Source organism: Bos mutus, chromosome 19 (genome assembly GCF_027580195.1).
Source record: "Bos mutus isolate GX-2022 chromosome 19, NWIPB_WYAK_1.1, whole genome shotgun sequence".
Lineage (NCBI taxonomy): Eukaryota > Metazoa > Chordata > Mammalia > Artiodactyla > Bovidae > Bos > Bos mutus.
Window position 1 is genome coordinate 39,845,037 of NC_091635.1, and position 11,584 is coordinate 39,856,620.

At 50.6% G+C, this 11,584-nt stretch overlaps 1 protein-coding gene across 1 annotated transcript; it reads right to left on the bottom strand.

Annotated features, from left to right (window-relative positions):
* Positions 1-2,724: 2,724 nt before the first annotated feature.
* RFLNB (refilin B) lies at positions 2,725-10,899 on the bottom strand. The gene is made up of 3 exons (XM_070390291.1): positions 10,591-10,899; positions 7,780-7,889; positions 2,725-5,835 (listed from the first exon to the last, which is right to left on the bottom strand). The coding sequence occupies exons 1-3, from the start codon at positions 10,798-10,800 to the stop codon at positions 5,505-5,507; spliced, it is 651 nt and encodes a 216-aa protein (XP_070246392.1). The 5' UTR covers positions 10,801-10,899; the 3' UTR covers positions 2,725-5,504.
* Positions 10,900-11,584: the final 685 nt, after the last annotated feature.

The following is an 11,584-nucleotide window of genomic DNA, read 5'->3' on the forward strand; positions in this document are numbered from 1 at the left end:
CCATGGACTGTAGCCCACCAGGCTCCTCTGTCCATGGGATTTCCAAGGCAAGAATACTAAATTAGGTTGCCATTTTCTTCTCCAGGGATCTTCCCGACTAAGAGATGGAGCCTGCATCTCCTGCATGGACAAGTAGGTTATTTACCATCTGAGCCACCAGGGAAGCCCAGTGCCACCATCTAAAAGCAATGGTCCATTCAAACAACCATCTGAAGCTGCTGGTCTCCAAAAACCAGTAACAGTTTCTCTTTCAGGGAAATAGGAGTGATTTTTATTTTTGCTAATATGCATTTTCTAATTTCTTTAAAAAACAAGTTTTCATCAGTAGTATCATAGAAACAAAGATACTTTTTCCAGTTTTTTGGTATGGAAAATTTCAAGTATATACAAAGTATATGGACATAGCATAATGGAACCCCATGTACATAGCGATCGCACGCTGGGTTCCAAGAAAACTGCAATAACCATATTAAGCCATTGTTCAACTCATCATTTCCCAAAACTTATTTGATCACAGAACCTTATTTTATTCCATAGAAAGCACTTTGGGAATATAGTGATATATACAAACCAATTGATAATGATTATATTCCAAAATAAAATTATTAGAATTTAATTTTGACAAGAGGCATTCCATGCAATAGGAGTCATTACTTAATCGAGTTATTAATTTCTTAAATTTCTGGGACGTATACCAAATTATTAAGATTTATATTATTATTAATTATACCTACTGTTGGTTCTCTTAAGGGCACCAGCTTAATCTGATACACTTAGAAAGGTTGGAAAATTGAAACAGTATTAGCTTCAACACACTTTTGCCTTCTCTCTTTCTCCCCCCTGCCACCCAACCCCCACACACAAATTATAGCTTTAATCTTACATGGTTTAAATATTTTTCCATCAAAACCTTGGAACTGATTAGCTCATTCATTTTATAGAAAACTTACACCACATAACCTAAATGGCAAAATTAGCCCTCATATTGTCATTCCCATCAGCCAAGTGAGACTTAATTTCTATTAAAAAGAGATTTGCATTTGTTATTTGGCTATGCTGCTGCTGCTGCTGCTGCTGCTAAGTCGCGTCAGTCGTGTCCGACTCTGTGCGACTCCATAGACGGCAGCCCACCAGGCTCCCCCGTCCCTGGGATTCTCCAGGCAAGAACACTGGAGTGGGTTGCCATTTCCTTCTCCAATGCATGAAAGTGAAAAGTGAAAGTGAAGTCACTCAGTCGTGTCCGACCCTCAGCGACCCCATGGACTGCCGCGCACCAGGCTCTTCCGTCCATGGGATTTTCCAGGCAAGAGTACTGGAGTGGGGTGCCATGGCCTTCTCCCCATTTGGCTATACCTGAATACAAAATATAAAGTTTTAAAAATAAAATAAAAAGAGACGAGCTTTCAAAAAATCTTTCAGCTGCACTACATGGCATTCAGGGATCCCCAATCAGGGATCAAACTCGTACCCCCTGCAATGGCAGCGCAGTCTTAACCACTGGACCACCGGGGAAGTCCTGAGACTGGCTTTTAAAACATGTTTGTAAGAATGATAATATGCATTCCTGGGACATGTTTATTTCTGAGTTGCAACTCCAAGACTAACAGATAAGGCAGAGCCTCCCCATGAAATGAAGGCTGGAGTGAAATAAGACACCTTCACTTTCAATAGCCCTTACTGACCTCTTTGCTTTACCCAAAGGGACTTTTCCTCAGGGAAGACAAGTCTGAGATTGAAGAGATGTGGGTGGTCATGTGGAATGTTGTCACTCTGACGGCCTCATTTTCCAAGATGTTGGAAGTGAGGACCTCCCAGTGCAGGCGCACTTTGCTTCCACCACCATGACCATTTCTGTGCAGGACCCCGTGGCACACACAAAACCCACAGGGGATCCTGGAGCCCAGATACCGTGTTTCTAGCTGTCCCTTTGCCCTACGTACAGGATTTTCCAGTCCAGAGCAGCATATCACAATAATAATCAGGCTGGGTTGGACTGAGGCATGGATTTCTTCTGCAAAATGGGAGGAAGGCAATTTGAAAGGGTAGGTGGGAAGGGACTGGCCTCACACCGACACTCACAGCTGCATCTCAGGGCAGATCGGTTTGGGGAAAGAGTACGCAAACAAATTCCTTGAAATTCCAGAGCCCAGGAACCCCTTGGAAAATCTTCCAGGAGAATGCATACCCCAGTCACAAGTATTATATTATTAATTCACAATCGCATCTCAAAATTTCTCAAGAGGAGGAGCCATTGTTCTCACTTTTCTTAACCCAACATTATGACTTGTTAAAAAAAGAGCAGCATCTCTGAGTTTTTTTTAAGATAATTTATTATTAAATGAAGAAGTCATAAAGCAAAATGGAGGGGAACAGATGTCAAACATAAATTTAAAATATCGTTTTCATCAAATACTATTCCTAAGGTTAGAAACAGGAAATGTATCAAATGAAGAGGTACTTAATCTTTTTCAAATGCCTGTGATTTCAAAAGAAAACCTTTCTCTGAATATATAGATCATTATTACGCAAAAGATTAAATTTAAGAGTCTGAGAAAAGAGACTTTTTAACTCATAAGTAAACGATATTTCCCAGACACCCTTTGGAATGTTTGTTTTTAATCAGTGGGTTTTAAAAATCGTCACTTCCACCTTGAGAACTAATATGAATCCACCACTGATCGATGACATTCAATTTACATCTTCACCTGCTTCCTTTTTTGCAACTTTCAGCAAAGCAGATTTGGAGAAAAAGAAAGGATTCGAGAAAATTGCAGTTGGGTCCCTGGTGGATGACAAAATCAAAATCTGCTTTCCATTCACACGACACATCCACAGGCACTCACTTCTACTTACTTTACTGACGTATTTCATATCAAAAAACCTCACATGTGCATCTCAACAAAGGGCCGCGTTCAAAGATGACGTTCCCTCCCACTGGTCTTTCCAGTCGTGCTGCCCACGACATTATCCTGAGCTCGTCATGTGTCTCCATTGGGCCAGAGCAATTGGAATTTTCTTTCTCATTGTTGTTTTAGTTGCTAACTCATGTCAGATTCTTTTGCAACTGTACCCTGCCAGGCTCCTTTGTCAGTGGGATTTCCCAGGCAAGAATACTGGAGTGGGTTGCCATTTCCTTCTCCAAGGGATCTTCCTGAGCCAGGTTGAACCTGCATCTCCTACATTGGCAGGCAGATTCTTTACCACTGAGCCACCAAGAAAGCCACGGGAATTCTCTTACCATAGTTTAAAAATTACATTTATCACTTGTCTTACATGACAAGCTTATGAAGTCAGAGAGAAAAAGCCATTTTTATTCATAAATGCCGTGTCACTCTTCCAAAAGCAGGAGGCATTTGCTGCTCTGCATGATGACAGGAGACTATGGGGTTCTGGGGTGCCCCCTGAGGGACCCCTGCTGAGCTTCATGGTGGCAAACTTGGGGCCATGGAGCCGACTGCACGCTCCACGGAAGGGATGCTTCTAGTCAGGCGCACAATTGGACATACTGCTGTTAAATTTGAGAAAGACAGCAGACCATTTAGCCTGCTAGGCCTCTGATGACTTCAAATGACAGTGATCATCGTCACACCTGCTCTCCTTTGAACAGAAGTCCCGCTGTGGCTCCAGGGTACCCACCGAGCCCTCAATTCCGCTTTCAGGACAGATGGAAGCCATCAGCACAAACCCGGAGATACAGCGGGAGTGCAGGCTTCCAGGACTGCAAGCACCTGACATCGTCTGGATGCAAAGGAAATACCCACGCTTTTGTTCTCTCCAATATCAGAAGAGCAAAAGCCATCTGCCACCGTCTTTACTCAAAATCCACGGGGATTGGCAGCAGGAAAAAGTCAGGACCAGGTGAGGCAGGGCGGGGTTGGGTGTGAAGCAGGGCAGGCAAGAGGCTGAAGGCCAGAGGCAGCCTGGCCTCCGTGCCCTCCTGGTCTGGCCCAGCCTGTGTCCCTACTTCTGTGGGGCCCCATCAGCTAAATTCACAGTTTCTTCCATTCACACTCAATGCCATGACTGTCACATTAAAAGGAACACTTGAACATGTACAGTCACCACGGCACCCGGGCTTTGGAGTTTGACTTGTGACATCACTCCCGATGTTCAGTTCACCTTTATTTCACTTGGGTTGGGGGTGGGGTGGGGGGCAGATTTCCTTGCTTTTTAGCTTAGAGCTCAGGCACCAGCAAAATTCCTCTGCAATGCCGACCCAAGGTCGCTGGAAAGGACACGCACCCTGATGAACCAGATCATTAGAAACATCTGTCTCCCAGTGGGAATCAAGCCTTAGGTATAGCTGTTGGCTCCCACTGTGAGTAAAGTCCCCCTCGTGGACTCCCCCAAAAGTGTTTTCCCTAAGCATTCTCTCAAAATGCTGTTTCTCTCCAAAGGGGCCTCTGCTATGTTTTGCCTGGTGAAAAAATTAGGAAAGTATTTGGAAACCCCAAAACTCATATCAGGAAGAGTTAAACAAGCTTGTGAAGACATCATTGTTGTTTAGTTGCTAAGTCATGTCTGACTCTTTTGTGACCCCATGGACTGCAGCCCATCAGTCCTCTGTCCATGGGATTTCCCAACCTACTGGAGTAGGTTGCCATTTCCTTCTCCAGGGGTCTTCCTGACCCAGGGATAGAACCTGAGTCTTCTACATTGGCAGGTGGATTCTTTACACACTGAGCCACCAAGGAAGCCCCAGTGAAGACACTGTCAGATGCCAAAGGTTCAAGGCACTTTGCTTGGAACCAAGCTTGGAACCCACAGTGGAAGGAACTGGAACCAACCTGTTACCCCCAAACTCAGCCACCGGTTGACCTGACCCCACTGTAGAGGCAAGAATAGGGTGAACCTTTTCTTTCCTTCTTTCTTTCTTTTTTGAAAGGCATCTTATATTGTGATTTGGGTTTTTTTCCCATATCACAAAAAAAGATTTAGAGAATTCCAAAGAGTTATAGTTAACAGGAAATACAAATAGAAATTAAAAAAAAAAAAACAGAATGGAACTCAACTCTCCACAGATTGAACCCATATGGGTGTCACAGCTCACTGAATTAGCACCACTTCTGTAGTAGTGAAGACACCCGGGGCTGAAATTTCTTCAAACTCACTTTTTCCATCTCAGGGAGATTTTCCCATGCTCTTCCTCAAACAGACTGACCAATGGGGGAAGCGCTCCCCCTCCTCCCTGTTTCAAAGTGTGGGGCATTTTCCTTTCGCTCTAAGCCATTCTTTGATTTTCTCATCAAATTGAGACTTCGGGGAAGCTATGTAGCAGCAAATTAGGAAATACACTCCCTTTAAACACAGTTGGAAAAAAAAACTGTAAAAACCGAATTCGCTGGATAATTAGAAGCTACTGTGACATTTTCTTTTCTTCCCCAGGCTGGGCTTAGAGGTATCTCTGGGTTAGACTGTTCTGGGGCTAGAAGGACATGCGAGGGTTGCCTGGCCCAACCAGACCGGCCCGGGGAAGGGGGCCGGCCCCCCGGAGCCCGCTCCAGTCAGTTCTCCTCCAACAGGTAATCACCGCCCGCGAACTCTGTGGCTTCAAGCTCCACGCTGGACAGGAACCTCCTCAGTGTCTTGCGGCAGTTGTAATCCAGGGTGGTGGTGTAGACAGTCTTGGGGTACTTGGGGTAGACGATGGTGGTGCTGAGGAAGCGGGTGGGTTTGTGGCGGGGCTCGAAGCGCACCTCCGCCTTGTAGTTGCGCCACGTGCTGCTGGGAATGCAGGTGATGGTCTGGCTGCAGGAGGCCACTGCCAGGCCCAGGGGCAGCTGGATGTCGTCAATGAAGTGCCTCTCTGAGTCGTACTTGACCGAGGACGTGTACCTGGGCGGGAGACACAAGGCCGCGTGAAGCCGCTCCTCGGAGCTGGGGGCACAGGGGTCCCTACTGTGACCTCAGACCTTGAGATGCGGTGACTCTGGGGAGAAGCCGCATGGAGTTTATGATGTGCTTACCCTGTGGTCCTTTCTGTTCTAAGCACTTTACTTCCAGGATCTAATTAATTAACCTTCCCAACAATGTCGGGAGAAGGAATTGGGGGTGCAGATGTTAAGGTCACAGTGAGAGGGAGCGTGCAGCTGGGGCCTCCATGCAGGATTCCCAAGTTCACCTGCATTTCTGCTCCCCACTGAATGGAGCTGGCTCCCACTGACTTAAATTTTCAGACTTTGGCCAAATTACTTCCAAGCCTCAGTTTCCTCTTTTATATATATATATATGTATATATAAATAATATATAAATTTATATATTATTGGGTCTTAGTTGCAGCTGCACTGGATCTTAAATGCAGCTTGTGAGATCTTAGTTCCCTGACCAGGGGTCAAACCTACACTCCTTGCATTGGAAGCATAGAGTCTTAACACCAGAAAATCCCTCCTTTTTGAAAAAGGTGCCCAGCATAAGCGGGGAGAGTGTTTAAACAGCAACTGCTATTGATGGGAATGATTGTATAACAAGGCAGATTCTCCTGTCCATGAGGGGTGAGTCGTTTCTCTGTCCCCTGAATGAACAATCATCTCTTTAATGAGAGGAGAAGGGAACCCAGACGTCCTGAATGCTGGTTCTGAAAGCTCTCTGATAACCAAATCCTGGTACTAGGGCCACCTCCGTTTTCAATTTGGAGACCCCTCAGGCTCAGGGAACCAGACGTGACCTTATCCATCAAAGCCAATTAACAGTCTTGATTTCCATAAAATAATTAACATCCACATTCCTCAGCAGCTACTTTATTATTATTTGTTAAGTACTTCTTGGGCAATTTGGGAGGCTTTTTTTGGAAGTAAAGCATGAATTCATTTGACTTCCTAATTATTGCATCTTCCCAGTTACTGAAACATGTACAAGCATCACACATAGGCACAGATAACAGCACTGCCCCTCGCCATCCCCTACCCACTGGTCGGGGAGTAAGCATCAGCAGTCTTTTCAAAATAAGTCTGACGGGAACATCTATTTCCTTGGGCAAGTAGGTTAAGGGGCTGGGGAAGCTCATGTCATGAAGGCATGTCCCCATTTGGTTCAAAATACAAGCTCTCCAGGAATAAAAGGCTGAACCGCTCACCTCCAAACTGCTGAGTCGCCTTTGTTCTGTGTCAAAGGGTTCTTTGTGTTCATGCAACGAAAATCCAGCTATAAAACCACTAGTTACCCAAAGTAAAATTCCTTTCTCTAAAAAGATGTGTCTTTTAACGGAGCCTTTCAAAGGCTCTCTGACCCCAGATGAGCCTGGGTAAGATAAATTCCCCGAGGAAGAACAGTACTTGCCCAGTGAAATCAGAACCTGAGAAACGGTGATAGCACCTTGATGCTGGGGTGGGGTGGGGGTAAGACGTGGAAAGCAGCTTCTAGAAAGTGGAATTCAATTCAGTTCAGTTGCTCAGTCGTGTCCGACTCTTTGCGACCCCATGAACCGCAGCACGCCAGGCCTCCCTGTCCATCACCAACTCCCAGAGTTCACCCAAACTCATGTCCATTGAGTTGGTGATGCCAGAAAGAGGAATTATTTTATTAAAAATGCTTAAACATCTGACGGCCACAATAAGTGAAGCATAAAAAGCAAGTTGCAGTATAACACAATCTCATTTTCATTTTAATAAGTGTATCTATATTCAAAAGGTTAGAATACAGAAAGAACACCCCAAAGAGAACCCACCAAACTATAAGAGTTTGGCGCACTTCTGTTTAAAAAAAAATATTTAAAAACAAAAAGTATTAATTACTGGAATCAAAAACAGAAGTGAAATGAAATCAGTGCCCACTGTATTTACCTTACTTCTGTTGGTGGTAAGGGGTCAAGCTCCACTCCTTCGCCAAAGGACAGGGGGCATAACCTTGGTGAGCAGCCGGAGCCCAGGGGGTTGGGGAGAGAAGCTGGATTCTGCAACGATGGAGAATGCAGTCAGACCACAGGCCCATCTGATGCTTTCCCCACAGAATTCCTGGTTCTAGCCTCCGGCTGACGGGCCCAGCTGTGATTTTGTGGCCCCCACCGGGAAATGATGCCAGAGAAGGACTGATTCACAGCAGTAGCAGAGCATGGACAGCTGTGTTCAAATCTCGGGTCTACCATGAAGGTGCTGGATGCCCTCAACAGAGTCACAGCCTATGCCCCACGACCTTCTCTGCACACCCGGGGTGGGAGTGGGGGGTCCCCTTCCCCGATGAGGTTTCGTGGAAGGATGAATAGAGGAAGCAAATCTGAGCTCAGCATTGTGACTGCGACCAGTCCCCAGGCCTACCGCATCATTGCACAGAAAGAAAACCGCCACGAACTGGGGTTTTGCTAACCAGAACCTTCAATTACGTGCCCCCAGCCCTATCACTGTCTCAGCAACTCTTCAGAAAAGGCCAAAACCAACAACAAGAAACGCTACCAGGGATTCTTTTTTTTTTTTTACACTGAAGATTCAGTCCAACTTCCCTCACGTCCTCTGCCTCTGGGGCCGCCAGATCGACACCCAGCCAAGATGGAGGAATCTGCAAACTCACTGGAAAGGCAGACACCAGAAAGTTTTCTATGGCACCTTCCACTGTCCAGAAAACTCCAAGAACCAGAGCACAGCATCCCAGGGGTTCACCCTCTTCCAGGCTGGTCAAGGCATTGGGCTTTCTGATTCACCAAGCAGCCTGAGTCAGAGATAGGGCCATCCTCCACTGAGGTGCTTGCTTTTCTTCGCCTGATCTGACTTGAGTCAGGGCTTCTGTGTTAAGCCAGCCAAAGGGAGCAGCCCTCCTGGGGTAACTGGGAACTGTCATTTTCTTTGCCTGGTTTGAGAGAAGAACCTACATGTGGGCCAGGACATGGTGGTGGCAGCTCCACCCCTAGGGCTTCCAGGAAGCAGACATTTCTAGAAGGTTGACTTTAAGACTCAGGTTACCACGACAAGGTGTCAAATAGGGGGCATAAGGTGGACATACAAAAGCCAAAGGGGACCAGGTAGGTCAGGGAGAGGTGGGGGTCCCCAGGGTCCAGCCCTCAACTCAGGGTTGGGCGGAAGAGTTTAATAAGCCCTCACTGGGGCTTGAGAACTCAGGTCCGAGCGCCCGGGCGGGGCTGGGCACTGGCTGCAGCAGAGCTTCCAGAAACAGCCCCCAGCAGTTATGGGGGCCCTGCTCTGCCCACAGACACTCCTCAACCTAGGGGTGCCTTCCCAGCAGTCCTGGGGGCTGCAGGACGACACAGCCACCGAGAAAAGGCAGGCGACTCTCAACACTCACACTGCAGCCTTCTTCCAGGTGTCCACACAGACACTGGGTCCTTTTGCCCTGTCTCCTCCGCCTCCTCATTCCTGCCGCCAGCACTCTCTGAGCACACGCCGTGTGCCCCAGCGCAGGCTGGGAGTGGGGCGGGGCAGCAGGAGTCAGACTCCTGAACACGGTACCCACCAGGGGGAAGGGAGGAAGTCACAGCCCCTGGCATGGCTCTGGGAGGCATCCAGGAAGACTTCCCAGAGGAGGTGACAAATTGGGTCCCGAAGGGCAGCCGGCAGGGGTTTGATGGACTGGGTGTTGGAGAGGTAGAAGGGGAGAAGCACGCTAGAGGGAGGGAGCAGCCTCGGGGGCACAGGTGTGTCCATCTGCTTGTGGTCAGGGGACGCGGAAGATGAGGCTATAAAGGGCCAGGTGGCCAGGGTTCTGAAGGCCAACATGGAGCCAGTGCTGCCTTCTAATGGAAACGAGAGAACACTGATGTTCATGGAGAGACAGGATCAAGAATTCCACACACCAAAGTGGGTGGGTCCCTAAGAAGCAGCAGCTGAACTGACTACAGTCAGTAGCAACTGACTTCTTCACTCAAGGAAGAGGGCTGCAAACAGCCATCCCCAAGGCAGAGGGGCGGGCTCAGAGCTCTGAGCTTGACTGTAGGCAGGATGTGGGTTCCTTGAACTCTAGGTAAAGGCAATAAACACTACCATCTGAGCGATTCCTAAGGTACTTGCATTTTCTCTTTAAAGTTTTAAAGTAAAGTAAAAGGACTCATCCTTGAAAGTTTCCACCCACCTAAAGGCTTCCCACCCATCATGCGCCAGATACAGGTTAGGTGATGGGCCAAGAGGGGCCACTGATCTCAAAAGGTCCCCTCCAAGGCTGCTAACAGTGCCCTAAAGCTGGCCCTCTTTGCTCAATGAATCCGGGAGTGGAGTAGATCCCTCTCCCCAAGACCTACTGGGAGTGGGGCAGGCCCGTCGGAACCACCGAGAGCAGGGGCAAAGCCCGGAGAAGCCTGGGGTTCCCTCTCGGTGTTCCAGGAACCCTCTGGCCCGGCCAGGTCAGGATGTGGTCAAGCCGCAGCCTGGCAGCCCCGGGGGCCGCCACCCCGAAGAGAGGAGGCGGCGGCCCGCCTCTCCCGGGGCTCCCGCGCCTCCCAGGCGATGACAATTTTCCAGCCACCGGCTCCAGCTGGCCAGGCTCTCGCCGCGCTCCCGCCCCGGGCTCCCGGCGCTGGCCACGCCGTCCCGACGGGCGGGCGGCGGCGCCCACAGCGCGCCCCGGGAGGGCCAGCAGACCGCCTCGGGGTCTGGCACAGGATGGGGGGATAGAGAGGATGGGGGGGAAGGGGCCGGAGCGGGGTCACTTACCGGGGCCGCGCGGGAGGCCGCTGCGTCTGGCTCCAGTGCCCCCGGGGCTGGCGTGCGCTCCCCGCCGCCGCCTCCGGCCGCTGCGAGAGCCCAGTGGCTGGGGCTGGGGCTGGGGGGCAGACCCGAGTCCGGACTGTCCAGGACGCCGTCGCCCTTCTTTTTCGTGTCCACGAGCTCGGGCACATCCTGCAGGCTCAGCCGGCCCACCATGGCGGTGCGCGCGGCGGGGCCGGGGCCGCTGCCCGCCGGCCGCCCTCCCTGCCAGCCGCCCGCGCGCAGTCCGGGTCCGCCGGCCGCCGCGCTCCCGGGCCCGCCCCCCGCCCCGCCCCACCCCGCCTCGCCCGGGCCCGACCCGCCCGCGGTGGCTGAGCCGCCAGGCCGGGCGCCAGGGGCCGCTGCGCTCCGGCCGTGCGCCGCCCGCACTGCCCTCCGCCTGGCCACTCAGCCCGCCGCGAGCGGCCGATCTCAGGCTCCGGGGGCGCCGGCCCGGGACCCCCGCCCCTCCCGGCCGTCCGCCCCGCCGCAGGCGGACACAACACCCCGCTCGCACCGGGCCCACGGGCGCCTTGTCCCTTCGGCCTGGGCCAGCCGGGCCGACGGACGCTAGAATCTCGAGCCCTAGGCGTCGAGGGGAAGGCAGACTAGAGCCCCGGCTCGCAGAGGCCTGGGGAGCCGGCCGAACCCAGCGAGCAAACAACTGGAAATTATTAATAGTTAATGCACTTCGTATGGTTCCAGCCGCCTCTTGGCTCAGCCGGGCGGCCTCTCAGGCTATCTCTGGCTCTCATTTCTGCCCCGGGAGGAAAAGAGCGCCTACTCCGTTTATCCTCAAGGGGACTCGGGGTGGGCGGGGGAACGCATCACGCCCCAGCCTGGGTGCTCAGCGAAACAGGTCGTGGCCACAGCGGGCAGGGAAATTCAGCGTGGGTGCAGAGTGGCCCTCGAACCAGATGAGAGGCTCAATCAGCTCTCCATCAGAGAGAAGATCTGTCTG

What these genes read in the sequence shown, in the direction of transcription:
- RFLNB (XM_070390291.1), bottom strand. Translation starts at nt 10,800, where the DNA reads ATGGTGGGCCGGCTGAGCCTGCAGGATGTGCCCGAGCTCGTGGACACG. An exon ending in CGGCCTCCCGCGCGGCCCCG is followed by an intron (nt 7,890 to 10,590) that starts GTAAGTGACCCC and finishes CCATCGTTGCAG; the next exon opens with AATCCAGCTTCTCTCCCCAA. An exon ending in TTACCACCAACAGAAGTAAG is followed by an intron (nt 5,836 to 7,779) that starts GTAAATACAGTG and finishes TCTCCCGCCCAG; the next exon opens with GTACACGTCCTCGGTCAAGT.